This window comes from Narcine bancroftii, chromosome 5, assembly GCF_036971445.1.
Source record: "Narcine bancroftii isolate sNarBan1 chromosome 5, sNarBan1.hap1, whole genome shotgun sequence".
Lineage (NCBI taxonomy): Eukaryota > Metazoa > Chordata > Chondrichthyes > Torpediniformes > Narcinidae > Narcine > Narcine bancroftii.
This window is the reverse complement of record NC_091473.1, coordinates 255623428-255643628: the sequence shown is the minus strand read 5'-3', so window position 1 is coordinate 255643628 and position 20201 is coordinate 255623428. Positions and strand designations below refer to the sequence as shown.

At 40.6% G+C, this 20201-nt stretch overlaps 1 protein-coding gene across 1 annotated transcript in view; it reads right to left on the bottom strand.

Moving 5' to 3' along the window:
* Nucleotides 1-1106: 1106 nt before the first annotated feature.
* Nucleotides 1107-20201, bottom strand: part of LOC138765556 (complement decay-accelerating factor-like) — a 34527-nt gene continuing 15432 nt past the window's right edge. Inside the window, exons 7-19 of the mRNA XM_069942588.1 lie at nucleotides 16539-16574; nucleotides 16418-16444; nucleotides 15144-15170; nucleotides 13869-13895; nucleotides 12584-12610; nucleotides 11304-11330; nucleotides 10028-10054; nucleotides 8750-8776; nucleotides 7790-7825; nucleotides 7667-7693; nucleotides 7545-7580; nucleotides 3565-3594; nucleotides 1107-1548 (exon numbers count right to left, since the gene is read on the bottom strand). Coding sequence (XP_069798689.1) covers nucleotides 1484-1548; nucleotides 3565-3594; nucleotides 7545-7580; nucleotides 7667-7693; nucleotides 7790-7825; nucleotides 8750-8776; nucleotides 10028-10054; nucleotides 11304-11330; nucleotides 12584-12610; nucleotides 13869-13895; nucleotides 15144-15170; nucleotides 16418-16444; nucleotides 16539-16574 — 419 coding nt within the window. The 3' untranslated portion in view covers nucleotides 1107-1483. The remainder of the gene's footprint in view (nucleotides 1549-3564; nucleotides 3595-7544; nucleotides 7581-7666; nucleotides 7694-7789; nucleotides 7826-8749; nucleotides 8777-10027; nucleotides 10055-11303; nucleotides 11331-12583; nucleotides 12611-13868; nucleotides 13896-15143; nucleotides 15171-16417; nucleotides 16445-16538; nucleotides 16575-20201) is intronic.

Sequence of the window (20201 nt, the reverse complement as noted above, 5' to 3'; positions counted from 1 at the left end):
GTTTCCCTTATTTCAGGAGAAAGACTCTAGCCAGACATTTCCTCTTGGACTACAAAGGATTTTCAACAGGCTGAACTCACAACCAGTCTTCAAACTAGGGTTTCAACAATCCTGCCAGCTTGCCATGTTGCAGCCTCATCTGCTACTGTAGAACTCACCTCTCTCTCTCTCGCTTTTCAAAAGAGAAATCCTGATTTTTTTTCCCCCTCTCTGCTTGTAAAAACCAAATGGCTTCTTAGAGGGCTCCAAACCCAATCTTTGAAAGATCTTATCAGTATCTGAGTCTGGGCTTGATCAACATTATGTGCCATTTGCATCTCCTTTTGAAGTCATTTCCAAAGCAGTTCCATTGTCTCTGCAAAGTCACTGGTGACACAATGTCTCACTTCAGCAAAGCTCTTGCATTTTAAATGAAATGTCTTTTGTGAAGTGGTACTCTGTGAAGTATAACCTAAACTAAACCCCTACAATTTCTCTCTTTTAAAGACATATTTTACCCAGAACTATTAACAAACCACTACCCTGACAGTGACACCCTAACAGGAACATACAAACTCTGAACTCTCAAAATTTCACCTTTGAAAGTTTTCCACTTACTTCACACATCCTTTCGAGAAAACGACTTCTCCCATTCCACGCATTCTAAATCCTTTCTCATTTCCTCAAAATTGGTGTTTCTCTAATTGAGAACCTCAACCCAAGGCCCAGACTGATCCTTCTCTATAATTAACTCAAAATTACTATGATCACTGGACCACAGCCTTTCCTTCATCAACTTTCCTGGTAATCTTCTCAAAAATCTCCAAGATCGGTTAAACACACCAAACCACATACACAGTCATATTGACTAACCCTAATCAGGCCCTTGCTATATCCGATCTTCCAATAATTTACCTACTACTGATGTTGGACTCACCAGAAGATGTCATTAGGCATGGTGGAGTTGTGGGCAGTGTAAGCGATATAGGATACAGACCAATTGCAAGTGTGGTAAATGATCTGCTTTGCTCAGGCCGGTGTTAGCTTTGAATATTGTTAGATTGAACTCCAGAGAAGCAGAGAGTATTCTGCAGAGCATACAGCCTACATATTGCTGGCACTAATAATTTATTCAAAATATCAGTTGTTTATTCCCACACATACACTGTACTGAGGCAGGAAACAATAATTGAGTTGAATATTAGACTTTTTTTTCTGTCATTCACCTCATCACTGGCTCATCCTGATCACTTCCACTTGGAAAAGATTGGCGAAATGCTCAGTTGTAATCAACTCCATTATCCTGTGGGACCCTCCCTTGACAGGGGGCACCTTCAAAATGCCACACTCGAGCATTCAGAATACCAATGATTTATTTCTCTGTATTTTGTAAGCGAAATTAAACATGAATTTATTTTCCACAATTATACCATAATTTCTAAAAAATTAAAAGAATGATGAATGGAGAATCAAGATGTTGGAGTTCTGTGGCTTTCAGACAGGATTAATTGTAATTGAATAGATGATTTGCTGTCGCAATTAGGATGAGGAAGAGCACATACTGTTGTCCTGTGAGAAAAAGAAAAAAGAAATCAAAGAAACGGAAAGGTAATACTGGTGAGAAGCACTGAAGGTGGAAAGCCCAGGTTAGTTACTGGTCACCGTTGAGATGATGACCACAGGAAGTTTCATTACCTTAAATCTCAGTGACAGCTACTCTTTAGTAAAGCATCACAAAGAGTTGTAAAGAACCATTGGTGGAACTCAGCAGTTGGGCTGGATGTGGGGGTGGGGGGAGGAATTATCCACATTTAGATCAAGACCCTGCATTTGGATTACAAAGGAAAGACGGAGAGAGGCAGAGGGAACAGGGTCTAGTTGGTAATTGGAAGACCAAGGACTAAAGAATGATCAACAGTTGAAGACAATAAGGGAGGAGAAAGGGGATGGGAAACAGAGGCAGGTGGGTGATAGGTAGAAGCAGTGAAAAGGCAGATGGAGGGAGGGAAGGAACTCTGGAGAATTGGCCTGGTCTTCACTTTTCTCCCTGTCAGCCTCTGCACCCAGCACATCATCCTTCATTGCCATCAGCCACAACAGGGATCCCTCTTCTAGCCATATCTTCCCTTCCTACTTTCCATAGGGACGACTCCCACCATGACTTCCTGATTCATTCAGCCACACGCCCCTAGAACTTTCCTCTGCAACCGCAGGAGGTGCAACACATATCCTGACACCTCCTCCCTCCCCACCACCAGGAACATGAACATCCCTTCCCGGTGAGGCAGCAATCCCTCCAAACATGTCCAATGTATTTGGTACTCCTACTGTGACCTCCTCTATATGGGTGAAGCCAAGGTCTGAAGAAGCGACCCGATTTGCAGAGCACCTACCCTCTGTGTGGCCCACCAAACTCCTGTTCCCATTCCCTCACCGGCCTGCCCATCCTTAGCCTTCTCCATGCAAACTAGAGGAGCACCATCTCATATTCCACCTGGAGGTCAACAGTCCAATGCCACAAACATTAACCTCCTGTGTTCTTTCTCCTCTCTGGTCCTCCATTTTTCCCCTATGTCCAGGCCCCATCACCCATTTTCACTCACCCCCCACCCACCTGGCCCACCATCTACTTCCCACACATTTCACCCAGTTGACCCCCTCCTCTTGTTCCATCTGCCCTTCACCTTTACCCTGATGGTTCCCATCTTCATCTTATTGGCTGATCAGATTGCAGCACTGGTAGTCTTTGTGTTCCCATATCACCGTCCCCCTTTCCCTCCCTGACTCCATCTGTCTTCTTTGCTTCCACCTGCCTCTCCACTAACTCCTAACCTGTCATATTTTGACCTTCCTTGGTCCACCAATGATTTACCGGCCAATGTATAACCTCACCCTCTCTTCTTATCAGTCATCCTCCCTCTCCACTCAGTCCTGGTGAAGGGTAACAAGGAAAATTCCCTTCCTCTCCATAGATGCTTCCTGGCCCACTGAACGCCAACAAAAGTTTGATTATTGTTCTCCAGGTTCCAGCACCTTTATTCTCTTGTGTCTCAAACTGAATGAACAGGAATGATAAATATGATCCAGGAACATTAATCCCACTGGTATTGTAATGAAGATATTAATAGTTAAAAATCCAAGGGATGCGAAGGGCATGGTCATCTCATGGTAAATGTTCATTTTATTATACATATGGGAGATCAACATGCAACAATGGCTCAGAGGAGATGGAATAGATTTAATACTACCCAACCTCTGGTCCCATCGGCTGGTTCGTTTGGAGGAACTCATGTAGTCACTGGGAGAACATGCAAACTTCACGAACAGTGCCTGAGGCAAGGATCGAACCTGCATCTCTGGCTCTGACAGTTGTACCCCCATGCTGCCCATTGCTGTTCTGCCAGAAAATGCCCAGTAATGCCAGATAGCATAACGTCCTAAAAGGTGGTCATTAAAGTGAATTTGGAATGCTTTCTAATATCCCTTTCCCCCCAAAAAAATACAGATAATGTATTGACAAGTATTACAATTCAATCAATTATGTCTTGGAAAGTAATATTGAAAAAGGAAGTTTTTCATGCTCACCTACACTTGTTCCAACACATCCACCTTTTGCTGAGAGATTAAAGAAATAACATTTCTATGTATTTACACTAGGAACTTCAACACAATGGGTAAATAATCAAACAGCAAATTTGGATTAAACTTTCATTACATCTCTAGTCTGTACATTAAGAGTATATTAAGACAATATTGTAGAAAGATTTCTGAAATAAACAAAATCACATTGGAATTAAATTTTGCTCTAATCATATATGGATTCCAGTGTAAAACAGTAGCGATCTTTGACAAATGCATGGCAACATCAGGTTGGGGAAGCCTCTGGGGGAGTTGCCAGGAATATGGAGAAACCAGTTGTTATATAGTCAGGATAATGTGAACTATTTTGTAACCACACAAGAATACACTCTTCTCACTGTAGTAACTGTTATGTACCACTGTGGGGTGGATGTATATGAGTGTGTGAACAGTGTCCTGTGATGGTGGAAGGCATCAGTAAGTCAAGTCTCTTTTGTTATTTGAATCTTACATCTCTAAGTTATAAAAGAAGCCTCCCAAGTAACACGGAGACATAACATGGTGGCAGCAGAATAAGAGAACAGGAATAAAGTCGTACAATAGATTGTAAGTCCCTGAAATACGAAGGGGAAGAAGAGAAAAAAAATTACTGAATTAGCTGGAGCAACAGCAGTTCGCACAGTGATGGACGAGGAGGCTGAAGACATTGTTGAATTGTTTAAAACCTTTTAGCAGACATGGAATTTACATTCAAGCTATTGTAAAAATGGAACAGCAGAGAAGGTCCGTTATCTCCTTCTCTGGACAGGGGAGGGAGGCCTTGACTTATTTAATAGCCGGGAGCTACAGAGGGGGGGGGAAATGATCCAGAGGAGATATTTGCCGCATTAGCTGCTCACCTTGAACCCAGGTCTAATCATAGAATTAAACGCTAGGAATTTCAAGGTTTAATGCAAAAGGTTGATGAAACTGTTGATAACTTCCTCACTAGACTAAAAATTGTTGCTGCAAAATGCAGATTTATGGATATAGAGGAAAGATTAGTTGATCAACTAATATGGGGGGGTGCCCATCCCAAAGTGCAAAAATCTCTCACATAGCTTTGAAGCACAGTCAAACCTTCGAAGCCACGAAGACACAAATGAAATCCCTATCTATGCAGGCCTACCCTCAGCAAAGAGAAGGGTTGATGCAATAAAGAACACAATCAGAAAAGTGCAAACCCCCCCCCCCCACCCCCACAAGACCTTCAGGAAGTGCGGCAGACAACACCCCTTCGATAACCCAAACAATGCCCCACACGCGGATCTGAATGTAGAGCCTGTGGTAAGGCAAACCACTGGGCGAAGATGTGCAAGTCTGGGATAAATAAAACAGTAATACCAGTGAAGAGAAAAGACAAGAAGATCCATCCAACAATGAGGACTCTGACACCCAGATAATGGACATAGAATCCAGACACCTTCACGAGATGTCGGGTGAGATAAAAGAAGGATCCAAATACAGAGGACAATCCAGAGCAAGCCTACGATATTTAACCTAAAGGTGAAGCTGGATACTGGACCACAAAGCAACGTCCTTCCAGTCAGACTCTACCACCAGATGTTCCCAGAGAACATAATAAAAGGGGATCCAAAAGACAGTACATTGGAAACAGCAAATGTCACATTAAATGGTCTATGGTGGTCCCATGATCAAGCAGCTATGGAGAGCTATGATCAATGGCTGCCATAAGGGAAAGAATATCCTCTGTACGTTCTATGTGGTAGATGCAGATGGACTGGCAATTCTCGGTCTGGATAGCTGTCGGGAGTTGCAGTTGTTCACTGTCATTTATGAGATGCAGACAAAGAAAATATGCCAAAAGTACAGAAACAGACAACAAAGAGGAAATGATTTCCACAGAAGTACCTGCCAGGCCATGGCACACAGTGGGAGCAGACTTGTTCACCGAGGGTCAAGAGTGGTATTTAATAGTAGCCTGTTACAACACTACGTTTCCATTCGTCAAAAGGGTGAAAGACCTGAGAGCATCAACTATCTGCTCAGAAATGATAAAGCTCCTTGCTGAACAAGGAATACCCGAACAAGTAATATGTGACAATGGAACACAGTTCACGTCACAAGAATTCAGAAAGCTGGCTACAGAGTATGGGTTTGTTAACACTACATCATCCCCATCCTACCCCAAAGGTCATGAGTTCATTGAAAAACAAGTGCAAATTGTGAAAAGCACACTAGTTAAGTGTCACGAAACAAAAGAAGACCCAGACCTAGTTCTTCTCTTATTCTGAGCAACACCTTTAAGGGTTGACATGAAATCCCCAGCAGAACCTCTAAATGGAAGGAGATATAAAACAACTCTTCCAAGCAAAATACACCCTCCAGAAGTCCAGGAGGAACCCAGAAGACCGGCTGACACACAAGGACACCAGCCTTGTAAAAACATGCAGAAACATTGCCAGAACTCTTCAGAGGGCAGCATGTGCATATTCAAGAACCAATGTTGAAAACATGGACCCCAGCAAAGGCCATCAGAGAAGCTGAGACACCAAGATCATACATTGTCGAGACAGACTCTGGAAATCAGCTGAGGAGGAACAGATTTCACATTCGGCTGACACAAGACGTGATGATGCCGAAAGCTTTAATACCAGCAAAGCCTCCAACACCAATATCGAGTGAAGAGACTACAACTATTAACACAGAAACATCAACACAGCATTTGTCAGGTGAAGCACAACAAACTCCATCACCTCCACGTGGACCAGCAACACGGAACCCAACGGTCACAGCCAAATCCACAAGATAGCGAAGGAAGATACTGCCACCAGTGCAATATCGATAAGAACTATTTAAAAATAGTTGTGTAAATAGACTAGTGTACAAGTTCAGTTACTTCAGTTGCACTGGAAAGAAAGTAATAAAGAACCCTAAATCTTTCTTTATCTTGGGAAGGAGGGATGTTATATTGTGACAGAGTATATAGATACATTTTGGTGATAAACTGGAGCAGGTTTGTTAGTGTGGGTCACATACAAACACTTTAAAACAGATCTTATTTAAAATGCTGGAGCTCTGCTCATGCTGGACATGTTGGGGCCTCAGAGCCTTTGCAATAGCTTTGGAGAGTGCCCAAGAGACTTCACTTGTTTGTTGTTTACAAAAAGGCAACAGATGAAAGAGCTTGTCGGAGCTGCAGATTGTGTGGAAGGGAATTTGCTTTTCTATGAGGATCATGTGGTTTTGCAAGCAGAGAGTCAAACAGCCTGTCCAGGACCCCATTGTTGCGATGCAGTCACAGCTGGCACTACAATGGTCACAGCAAGAAACCAGACTGCCTGAAAGACTGAATTTGTAACTGTATCATTAACCCATCACCCCACCAGACACTATTTAAAAACAAGGGGTGAAAATGGTAAACCACCGAACATATATATCTATCTGGGCTCACCCATTGGCCGACTGGACCTGTGGCCCCTCCCAAAGACACCTGAATAAAGGTGTCTGTTCCACAGCCCCTTCAGGAGATTTAACCAGCATGGACGTGCCTCCATTCTATTGCAAATAAAAGCCTCTCAGTTTGCTCAGCTTCAGTCTTTTGGAGTCATTGATAGTCCATTACCCACCCCTCCCCCACCATTCTGTACAGGCACCTGCCTACATTTTCCTCATACCCTGATGAAGGGATCAAACCCAACATGTTGGTTCTGTATCTTTTCTTTGTTCTATACAGGACACTGTTTGACCTGCTGTGTTTCTCCAGGGTTGTGTTTTTACAGAAATTTTACTTTTTTTTCAAGGATGCTGCATCCCTGCTGAGTTTCTACAACATTTTCTGCTTTTGGTCCACATCTATGCTGTTTCCCCTTTGCTTAGATTTCAACTGACCCTCTTATTCCCATTTTTCACAGTCTATTACCATTTTAATATTATCACTGAGTAAATATGTTGGAGTACAGACATGACAACCTCAAAGAACTTACTTGTGGAAGAGTCAGAACTGGTGTTGCTCGTTGATGCTAAAAAAATAAATTATACTTGTTAGTTCACCAGCTAACTCAAAAGCCAACTAAGTTGGTCAAGAGCTGGTCAGAAAATTACTTACCAGCAGAAGTAGTGTTGCCATTCAGAGCTATTGAACGAGAAAGAAGTACAATTATTCATCTAATTCAAGGCAATAACTTTACCAGAACATTGCTCTGAGACATGACTACCAATGAGGACTTACCAGTCGTTGGTGAAGAAGTGGTGCTGTTATTCACATCTGACAAGAGAAAAGGAAGGCAGTGATTCAACTGACTCATGTAGAGGCTGAGGTGGAGTGGATGGACCACAACCCTGCCTTTATTGATGGGACGGAGTTGGAGAGAGTTGGTACCTACTGCCCTCTGAAGAGTTGGTATCTGGGGGTCCACACATTGGAGGAGCTTCCCTGGAGACAGAACACTGAGGAAACCATGAAGGCAGCACTCCAACACCTCTACTTCCTCAGGTGATTTTGCATGTCGTTCAATGCTCTATCAAATTTCTGCAGGAATACTGTGGAAAGCCTACTGACTGGTTGCCTCTTGGTCAGGTTTGGAGATCTATGTGCCAGGAACGTAGAGGGCTGCAAAAAGTGGCAAAACAAGCCAAGTCCACGACAGGCACCCACCACTCATCCATAGAGGACATCTACGTGAGACGTTCAGGAGGGCTGCATAAAGGGCCCACATCACCCTAGTCTCAAACTATTCTCATGGCTACCTTCAGACAGAAGGTACAGAAAGGTTCAGATCTACGCTCAAGAACAAGTTTTTAATCTAACACCTATCAGGCTCATGAGTCGGTCTATCCTGACCCAACCCAAACGCTAAACCACCTAGGACCACTAAAAGATCTGTCTGTGCTGTTGAAACATTACTCTCTTCTTGCTCTAATTACAACTGTGACTATTCATCTATCCTTTAATATTTATTTTCTCCTTTTCGGTCTTGTATTTCTGGCATTTCAAATTTTCACTCTGAAGTTGCTGAATCTTGCATGTCAGTGTGGCTGTAGCAATTGAGAATGTCAGTGAATCTGTACATTGTACTTATGTGAATGACAATAAATTTACATTGAACATTGAAGACAAACGCTATACCAGAATGTTCCTTAAATCATCTGGTCAAGAGCTCGGGACATGGCAGGGCTGAAAATTACTCACCAGCAGAAGTTGTGTTGCCAATCAGAGCTAATGAAGGAGAAAGTACAATTATTCAACCATCACGTGATGGAGTTATGATTAATCTTCAGTTATAAGATGTATATTTCTGAGTAAATTTAGTTTTTATGGATTTGGACACTAATACACACATAATTCTTTGAGATGGCAGATGGCAAGCTATTTGCAAAATGAAAAGTCTGTTCATGTATTGATCTGCACAAAGTTTGCTTGCTTGAAAGGACAGCCAACCGTCATAAAAGTCTTGGGACTGTTCTCCCTTGAGAACTCAAATTGGTGTTTGCTGGAGAAACAGCTGTGTACACAAGAATCTGGGAGGAGATGTGCAGACGGATCAGAGTCTGATCCACAAATTTCTGGAAGCATTTAACATATAGATGTGAATTAACTTTGAAGGACTTCAAAGTCAGAAATGATGTCATGTAATGAGACTTTTCAGAGAAACATATCACTGACCCAGAGCCATTTTGAACCAGAAGATGCCTGGCCATTCTGTAGCTAACACAGGATTGAAGGGGCTTGACCATCCTGTAAGTAAGGCAGGATTGAAATGCAGCAAAAAAGAAAAAAAAAGGCTGCTTATGTTCTCCTTATGAACAGGGGGAACACTGGGAAAGGGGTTTTGAAGAATTTAGCCACTTTGCTGTCTCTTTGGTAAAGAGGACATATGTGGAACACAGATTCCAAAATATCCATGCAAGAGACAAAATCATTCGTATAAAGAAACATTTGTCTGAAAACAACTCTACAAAGGAAATTTGTGAGTTTCAAAAGGTTCTGATGACTTGATGCTTTAAAAAAGTACTTTTTAGCAACAATTTAAAGAAATCTGATATCTCACACTTTCTCCGTAATTCCTTTTGAACGGTAGTAAAGACTTCGAATTTCAACACAGAAGCATTCTGAGTCTGAACTTTAAAATGATCTCTCAATTCAAGCTTAAACTGTAATGGTTTGGGTTTTAACACACATATATATTTGCGCATAGTGGGAGTTAGGTTAGAGTTAAGTAGGAAGTGTTATGTTATTAAGAATAAAAATGATTGTTTTTGAAATAAAGCAGTGTCTTGGATATTACCATTGCTTCTGATCTAGTTCGTAAGACAGAAAGCAAAACCTTTATCTGAAAGTTCATTGAAAATCGACAACAGTGGTTTTGCTATTCACAGCTAATAAAAGGGGAAAAACATACAATTATTCGTGCCAGAAGTTACCAGTTAATTATGAAGTCCTGTCAAAGTAGGGCTGAAAATTACTCACCAGCAGAAGTTGTGTTGCCAATCAGAGCTAATGAAGGAGAAAGTACAATTATTCAACCATCACGTGATGGAGTTATGATTAATCTTCAGTTATAAGATGTATATTTCTGAGTAAATTTAGTTTTTATGGATTTGGACACTAATACACACATAATTCTTTGAGATGGCAGATGGCAAGCTATTTGCAAAATGAAAAGTCTGTTCATGTATTGATCTGCATAAAGTTTGCTTGCTTGAAAGGACAGCCAACCGTCATAAAAGTCTTGGGACTGTTCTCCCTTGAGAACTCAAATAGGTGTTTGCTGGAGAAACAGCTGTGTACAGAAGAATCTGGGAGGAGATGTGCAGACGGATCAGAGTCTGATCCACAAATTTCTGGAAGCTTTTAACATATAGATGTGAATTAACTTTGAAGGACTTCAAAGTCAGAAATGATGTCATGTAATGAGACTTTTCAGAGAAACATATCACTGACCCAGAGCCATTTTGAAACCAGAAGATGCCTGGCCATTCTGTACCTAACACAGGATTGAAGGGGCTTGACCATCCTGTAAGTTAGGCAGGATTGTAATGCAGCAAAAAAAAAAAAAGGCAGCTTATGTTCTCCTTATGAACAGGGGGAACACTGGGAAAGGGGTTTTGAAGAATTTAGCCACTTTGCTGTCTCTTTGGTAAAGAGGACATATGTGGAACACAGATTCCAAAATTTCCATGCAAGAGACAAAATCATTCGTATAAAGAAACATTTGTCTGAAAACAACTCTACAAAGGAAATTTGTGAGTTTCAAAAGGTTCTGATGACTTGATGCTTTAAAATACTACTTTTTAGCAACAATTTAAAGAAATCTGATATCTCACACTTTCTCCGTAATTCCTTTTGAATGGTAGTAATGACTTCGAATTTCAACACAGAAGCATTCTGAGTCTGAACTTTAAAATTATCTCTCAAATCAAGCTTAAACTGTAATGGTTTGGGTTTTAACACATATATACATTTGCGCATAGTGGGAGTTAGGTTAGAGTTAAGTAGGAAGTGTTATGTTATTAAGAATAAAAATGATTGTTTTTGAAATAAAGCAGTGTCTTGGTTATTACCATTGCTTCTGATCTAGTTCGTAAGACAGAAAGCAAAACCTTTATCTGAAAGTTCATTGAAAATCGACAACAGTGGTTTTGCTATTCACAGCTAATAAAAGGGGAAAAACATACAATTATACGTGCCAGAAGTTACCAGTTAATTATGAAGTCCTGTCAAAGTAGGGCTGAAAATTACTCACCAGCAGAAGTTGTGTTGCCAATCAGAGCTAATGAAGGAGAAAGTACAATTATTCAACTATCACGTGATGGAGTTATGATTAATCTTCAGTTATAAGATGTATATTTCTGAGTAAATTTAGTTTTTATGGATTTGGACACTAATACACACATAATTCTTTGAGATGGCAGATGGCAAGCTATTTGCAAAATGAAAAGTCTGTTCATGTATTGATCTGCACAAAGTTTGCTTGCTTGAAAGGACAGCCAACCGTCATAAAAGTCTTGGGACTGTTCTCCCTTGAGAACTCAAATTGGTGTTTGCTGGAGAAACAGCTGTGTACACAAGAATCTGGGAGGAGATGTGCAGACGGATCAGAGTCTGATCCACAAATTTCTGGAAGCATTTAACATATAGATGTGAATTAACTTTGAAGGACTTCAAAGTCAGAAATGATGTCATGTAATGAGACTTTTCAGAGAAACATATCACTGACCCAGAGCCATTTTGAACCAGAAGATGCCTGGACATTCTGTAGCTAACACAGGATTGAAGGGGCTTGATCATCCTGTAAGTAAGGCAGGATTGAAATGCAGCAAAAAAGAAAAAAAAAGGCTGCTTATGTTCTCCTTATGAACAGGGGGAACACTGGGAAAGGGGTTTTGAAGAATTTAGCCACTTTGCTGTCTCTTTGGTAAAGAGGACATATGTGGAACACAGATTCCAAAATATCCATGCAAGAGACAAAATCATTCGTATAAAGAAACATTTGTCTGAAAACAACTCAACAAAGGAAATTTGTGAGTTTCAAAAGGTTCTGATGACTTGATGCTTTAAAAAACTACTTTTTAGCAACAATTTAAAGAAATCTGATATCTCACACTTTCTCCGTAATTCCTTTTGAACGGTAGTAAAGACTTCGAATTTCAACACAGAAGCATTCTGAGTCTGAACTTTAAAATGATCTCTCAATTCAAGCTTAAACTGTAATGGTTTGGGTTTTAACACACATATATATATTTGCGCATAGTGGGAGTTAGGTTAGAGTTAAGTAGGAAGTGTTATGTTATTAAGAATAAAAATGATTGTTTTTGAAATAAAGCAGTGTCTTGGATATTACCATTGCTTCTGATCTAGTTCGTAAGACAGAAAGCAAAACCTTTATCTGAAAGTTCATTGAATATCGACAACAGTGGTTTTGCTATTCACAGCTAATAAAAGGGGAAAAACATACAATTATTCGTGCCAGAAGTTACCAGTTAATTATGAAGTCCTGTCAAAGTAGGGCTGAAAATTACTCACCAGCAGAAGTTGTGTTGCCAATCAGAGCTAATGAAGGAGAAAGTACAATTATTCAACCATCACGTGATGGAGTTATGATTAATCTTCAGTTATAAGATGTATATTTCTGAGTAAATTTAGTTTTTATGGATTTGGACATTAATACACACATAATTCTTTGAGATGGCAGATGGCAAGCTATTTGCAAAATGAAAAGTCTGTTCATGTATTGATCTGCATAAAGTTTGCTTGCTTGAAAGGACAGCCAACCGTCATAAAAGTCTTGGGACTGTTCTCCCTTGAGAACTCAAATAGGTGTTTGCTGGAGAAACAGCTGTGTACACAAGAATCTGGGAGGAGATGTGCAGACGGATCAGAGTCTGATCCACAAATTTCTGGAAGCTTTTAACATATAGATGTGAATTAACTTTGAAGGACTTCAAAGTCAGAAATGATGTCACGTAATGAGACTTTTCAGAGAAACATATCACTGACCCAGAGCCATTTTGAACCAGAAGATGCCTGGCCATTCTGTAGCTAACACAGGATTGAAGGGGCTTGACCATCCTGTAAGTTAGGCAGGATTGTAATGCAGCAAAAAAAAAAAAAAAAAAAGAAAGGCAGCTTATGTTCTCCTTTTGAACAGGGGGAACACTGGGAAAGGGGTTTTGAAGAATTTAGCCACTTTGCTGTCTCTTTGGTAAAGAGGACATATGTGGAACACAGATTCCAAAATATCCATGCAAGAGACAAAATCATTCGTATAAAGAAACATTTGTCTGAAAACAACTCTACAAAGGAAATTTGTGAGTTTCAAAGAGTTCTGATGACTTGATGCTTTAAAAAAGTACTTTTTAGCAACAATTTAAAGAAATCTGATATCTCACACTTTCTCCGTAATTCCTTTTGAATGGTAGTAATGACTTCGAATTTCAACACAGAAGCATTCTGAGTCTGAACTTTAAAATGATCTCTCAATTCAAGCTTAAACTGTAATGGTTTGGGTTTTAACACATATATACATTTGCGCATAGTAGGAGTTAGGTTAGAGTTAAGTAGGAAGTGTTATGTTATTAAGAATAAAAATGATTGTTTTTGAAATAAAGCAGTGTCTTGGTTATTACCATTGCTTCTGATCTAGTTCGTAAGACAGAAAGCAAAACCTTTATCTGAAAGTTCATTGAAAATCGACAACAGTGGTTTTGCTATTCACAGCTAATAAAATGGGAAAAACATACAATTATTCGTGCCAGAAGTTACCAGTTAATTATGAAGTCCTGTCAAAGTAGGGCTGAAAATTACTCACCAGCAGAAGTTGTGTTGCCAATCAGAGCTAATGAAGGAGAAAGTACAATTATTCAACCATCACGTGATGGAGTTATGATTAATCTTCAGTTATAAGATGTATATTTCTGAGTAAATTTAGTTTTTATGGATTTGGACACTAATACACACATAATTCTTTGAGATGGCAGATGGCAAGCTATTTGCAAAATGAAAAGTCTGTTCATGTATTGATCTGCACAAAGTTTGCTTGCTTGAAAGGACAGCCAACCGTCATAAAAGTCTTGGGACTGTTCTCCCTTCAGAACTCAAATAGGTGTTTGCTGGAGAAACAGCTGTGTACACAAGAATCTGGGAGGAGATGTGCAGACGGATCAGAGTCTGATCCACAAATTTCTGGAAGCTTTTAACATATAGATGTGAATTAACTTTGAAGGACTTCAAAGTCAGAAATGATGTCATGTAATGAGACTTTTCAGAGAAACATATCACTGACCCAGAGCCATTTTGAAACCAGAAGATGCCTGGCCATTCTGTAGCTAACACAGGATTGAAGGGGCTTGACCATCCTGTAAGTTAGGCAGGATTGAAATGCAGCAAAACAAAAAGGCAGCTTATGTTCTCCTTTTGAACAGGGGGAACACTGGGAAAGGGGTTTTGAAGAATTTAGCCATTTTGCTGTCTCTTTGGTAAAGAGGACATATGTGGAACACAGATTCCAAATTATCCATGCAAGAGACAAAATCATTCGTATAAAGAAACATTTGTCTGAAAACAACTCTACAAAGGAAATTTGTGAGTTTCAAAGAGTTCTGATGACTTGATGCTTTAAAATACTACTTTTTAGCAACAATTTAAAGAAATCTGATATCTCACACTTTCTCCGTAATTCCTTTTGAACGGTAGTAAAGACTTCGAATTTCAACACAGAAGCATTCTGAGTCTAAACTTTAAAATGATCTCTCAAATTCAAGCTTAAACTGTAATGGTTTGGGTTTTAACACACATATATACATTTGCGCATAGTGGGAGTTTGGTTAGAGTTAAGTAGGAAGTGTTATGTTATTAAGAATAAAAATGATTGTTTTTGAAATAAAGCAGTGTCTTGGATATTACCATTGCTTCTGATCTAGTTCGTAAGACAGAAAGCAACACCTTTATCTAAAAATTCATTGAAAATCGACAACAGTGGTTTTGCTATTCACAGCTAATAAAGGGGAAAAACATACAATTATTCGTGCCAGAAGTTACCAGTTAATTATGAAGTCCTGTCAAAGTAGGGCTGAAAATTTCTCACCAGCAGAAGTTGTGTTGCCAATCAGAGCTAATGAAGGAGAAAGTACAATTATTCAACCATCACGTGATGGAGTTATGATTAATCTTCAGTTATAAGATGTATATTTCTGAGTAAATTTAGTTTTTATGGATTTGGACACTAATACACACATAATTCTTTGAGATGGCAGATGGCAAGCTATTTGCAAAATGAAAAGTCTGTTCATGTATTGATCTGCACAAAGTTTGCTTGCTTGAAAGGTCAGCCAACCGTCATAAAAGTCTTGGGACTGTTCTCCCTTGAGAACTCAAATAGGTGTTTGCTGGAGAAACAGCTGTGTACACAAGAATCTGGGAGGAGATGTGCAGACGGATCAGAGTCTGATCCACAAATTTCTGGAAGCATTTAACATATAGATGTGAATTAACTTTGAAGGACTTCAAAGTCAGAAATGATGTCACGTAATGAGACTTTTCAGAGAAACATATCACTGACCCAGAGCCATTTTGAACCAGAAGATGCCTGGCCATTCTGTAGCTAACACAGGATTGAAGGGGCTTGACCATCCTGTAAGTTAGGCAGGATTGAAATGCAGCAAAACAAAAAGGCAGCTTATGTTCTCCTTTTGAACAGGGGGAACACTGGGAAAGGGGTTTTGAAGAATTTAGCCACTTTGCTGTCTCTTTGTTAAAGAGGACATATGTGGAACACAGATTCCAAAATTTCCATGCAAGAGACAAAATCATTCGTATAAAGAAACATTTGTCTGAAAACAACTCTACAAAGGAAATTTGTGAGTTTCAAAAGGTTCTGATGACTTGATGCTTTAAAATACTACTTTTTAGCAACAATTTAAAGAAATCTGATATCTCACACTTTCTCCGTAATTCCTTTTGAACGGTAGTAAAGACTTCGAATTTCAACACAGAAGCATTCTGAGTCTGAACTTTAAAATGATCTCTCAATTCAAGCTTAAACTGTAATGGTTTGGGTTTTAACACACATATATATATTTGCGCATAGTGGGAGTTAGGTTAGAGTTAAGTAGGAAGTGTTATGTTATTAAGAATAAAAATGATTGTTTTTGAAATAAAGCAGTGTCTTGGATATTACCATTGCTTCTGATCTAGTTCGTAAGACAGAAAGCAAAACCTTTATCTGAAAGTTCATTGAAAATCGACAACAGTGGTTTTGCTATTCACAGCTAATAAAAGGGGAAAAACATACAATTATTCGTGCCAGAAGTTACCAGTTAATTATGAAGTCCTGTCAAAGTAGGGCTGAAAATTACTCACCAGCAGAAGTTGTGTTGCCAATCAGAGCTATTGAACGAGAAAGAAGTAGTTATTCAACTAATTCAAGGCAATAACTTTACCAGAACGTTGCTCTGAGACATGACTACCAATGAGGACTTACCAGTCGTTGGTGAAGAAGTGGCGATGTAATTCACATCTGACAAGAGAAAAGGATGGTAGTTATTCAACTAGAAGGTGAGAAATTGACGAACATGTTCCTTAAATCATGTCTGAGATAAAAACTCACTAGCAACTGGTGAAGTGGATGAGAATGATTAAAATGGGAAAGAAATACAGTTGTTCCTCAAAGTGAGAAGGCAACATCTACTCAACTACAAGCACGGCCAAGGGAAATTCTGGAGTAGTGGATGAAGAGGGAAGAACTACTCTAACCAGTAAGAATTCCAATCAGCACAGGAGGATACAGGATGACCAAAAAAGTGTGAATATGGAAGGCTCCTGGCTCGAAACAATGACTAATAACAGAAGCCGCTATTGTAATTACCCAACTCTAGATTTCGAGGGAGAAATGCCACAATAACTGATAAGAGTCCTCCAACATGGGCCATTGACATGGGTAGAGTAATCCAACCAATCCAAACGCCTGACCGATGAACACGTAACTATTCTGACTACGTTGACTGAAGAGTCAAATAGAAACCAAAGTTGCTGGGAAAACTCAGCAGTTCAAGCTACTAACCACACAGTTCCACGTCCTGTCATCAGAACTTCAGAGTGGGAATGGATTGAGCAGCCCCTGTCTTTTAAACTCGGTGACTGCACCAGGACAAGTACCACAGTTGTGTGGAAATCATTTATCTGTAACTATTTGTCCAAACTCAAACACAAAATGAAGTTGCTACAGTTTGTCTCCTGTACTGTTCAATTAATTTGTTTTCTAAGTAACAGAGGTAACGCAAGTTATACGGACTTCCCCACACCTACTGCTGATGGTTTGTCCATAATAAGATTTTAATTTCACTTGTTGCTTTGAGATGTTAGATGAGATACGAAGTAAATCATTTGAGAACAACTGCTATAAAATACTATTAAACATTACAAGTCCATCGACCAGAACCAATCGCATTACTTCCCTCCTCATTAGCATTGCCTGGTCTATTTGGGTAATTCCAACATTCCCTGTTAGAATTCAAGAATTCATCTTCTTTCCAACCAAACCCACCCTTCACTCCGAGGAAGGGTCCATGATCCAAACCCTTGACCAGCTTTTCTTTCCCCAGATGCTGCCTGACAAGATGAGCTCTTCCACCAGTTCTGGCTTTCTTTCAGATTCCACCACGAACTGCAGGTAAAACACAAATCCTGACCACAGGCGAGGGACCAAGTGCTTGTCATTGTGATGTGTGGGTGACACTGGATAGACAGCACAGGGAGAGGGGCTGAAAGGCCTGTGCTGCACACAAAGAAAACAGAAAAAAGAGGGGCCTCAATCACTAAAGCCTGGACCCTGCCCCATCCCTGCTGACTTCCTCCAGCAGCCCGTCTTTTTGCAACCTCCACCACCGTGCAATAGCACATGCAGGCAAAAGGGAGTAGCTACAGAGCCATGGTTATTTTTCTCACAATCAAGAGACAGACATGTGATCATTGAGGCCCCCAATGTTCACCCACCGGTCGTGTTTATTGTGTACGTAATGCTGTAGTCACACCCGATATTGAATTAATAACCAAGATAATAAATAGTAATGAGGCTCTGGGTTCAACCAAACTGAATAAACAGTTTGAAGACGACAGGAAAGGATAGGCCAGTTTGGTCATCGGTAAAATCCACCATGAAGAGGGTACCACTCAGACACCTGGAAATAAATACATGGAGAGTTGTTGTAGAGTCTGAAACAGGCCCTGCAGCCCACCCTGTCCATGTAATCCATTCTGCTTATGTTAATCCCACTTCTCGCATTCACTCTGTAGACTTCTAAGTTGAAATGAAGTATGAAAGTTTGCCGGGAGTTTAAAGCTGCCTCAGAGAAACCTGCAGGTCTGTTTAGATGTCCAAAAGCCATAAAAATGTTACTGTACTAAATGAGGACTTTGGGTGAGACGTAATACATGAGAATGGATGGGAAGCATTAACCAACAGAAACTAAATCAAATGGATAATTTTCCAATGTGTCATCAAGGAGGCAGTCATCGTCAGAGTGGGCTGAGACAGAGTGGTGAGGCTTTAGCTCAACAGACCTCAGCGAGAACAGGTAAGAGGCAAGGGATAATAGGAGTTGAAGTAAGAAAGGGCCATCCTTCTTTTCAAGGAACAAAAAGGATTCAGCAGGAAAGGGCTGGTTCTTTTTAAGTTATCATATATGTTCCTCTAGTCATAAACAGTCGGAATGGCAGCCAAGGGAAGGGAACGGTCCTCTTGCAGAAATTGGGTCATCAAGGCAACCAGCAGTATCCTTGATGACTTCATCTGTGAGAAGTGCATCCAGCTGCAGCTCCTGACAAGCTGAGTTAAGAAATTGGAGTAGGGGTGTGATGAACTCCAGATCATTTGGGAGGCAGAGGGGGTGATAGACAGGAGTTAATGGGCGGCAGCCAGGAGAGGGGAAGGGAACAGGCAGGCAGTTTAGGGCACCTGTATGGCTGTTCCTCTTAGTAGCGAGTATACCATTTGGGATACTGTTGAGGGAGATGACCTACCAGGCACCAGCCACAGTGATCAGATCTCTGACACTGAGTTTGTGGTTAAGGAGGAAGGGAGGAGAAAGGGTGAGCTGTAGTGTAACTGCAGGGGATTCCATATTTGGGGGACAGGCAAGAGGTTCTATGGAAGAGATCGAGTATCCCAGAAGGCATGATGCCTCCCTGGTGCCAGGGTCTAAGATATCTCAGATCTAGTTTACGGCATTTTTAGGAGGGAGGGTGAGCAGCCAGATGTCGTGGTCTATAGAGAGACCAATGATGAGGTAGGAAAGGAGAGGAGGTCCTGCATGAAGAGCTCAGGTAGTTAGGCACTAGGTCAAAGATCAGGACCTCCAGGGTTGCCATCTCGGGTTGCTACCCGTACCACATGCTAGTGGGGTTAGAAAAAAGGAGGACAATGCAGCTTAACACATGGCTAAAGACATGGTGAGGGAGGGAGGGCTTCAGGTTTCTGGATCACTGGATTCTTCCAGGGAAGGGGACCTGTTCTGATGGGACAGGTTGCATCTGAACTGCAGGGGGACTCGTATCCTTGCAGAAAGGTTTGCAAGTGCTGCTCTGGTGGGTTTAACCTATATTTGCAGGGGGATGGGAACCAGAGGGCCAGGGCAGATAGAGGAATGGAGGAGGTAAAAGATAATGTGAAAATTACATGCCCCGTTAGAAGTCAATGGGTTGTAAATGTTCTAAAGTGCATCTATTTCAATGTAAGGAGTATTGTAGGAAAGGGAGACGAGCTTAGAGTGTGGATAGGCACGTGGAAATACCACATTGTGGCCATTAGTGAAGCTTGGTTGCAGGAGGGGCAGCAAGTGGGGTTCCTGCAAGTTATAGGTCGGTGACCCTGACATTAGTAGTAGGTAAATTAATGGAAGTCAGTTGCAAGAGATTGGACTTACAATTATTTGGATAGCCAGAACTGATTAGGAATCGACTACATGGCTTTGTGGATGGTAGGTCATGTTTAACCAATCTTATTGAGTGTTTCGAGGAGGTTACCAGGAAAGTTGATGAAGGAAAGGCTGTGCATGTTGACTACATGGACTTTAGTATGACTTCTGAAGTGTGTCACATGGGAGGTTAGTCAAGAAGCTTCAGACACTCAATATTTATAGAGATGTCA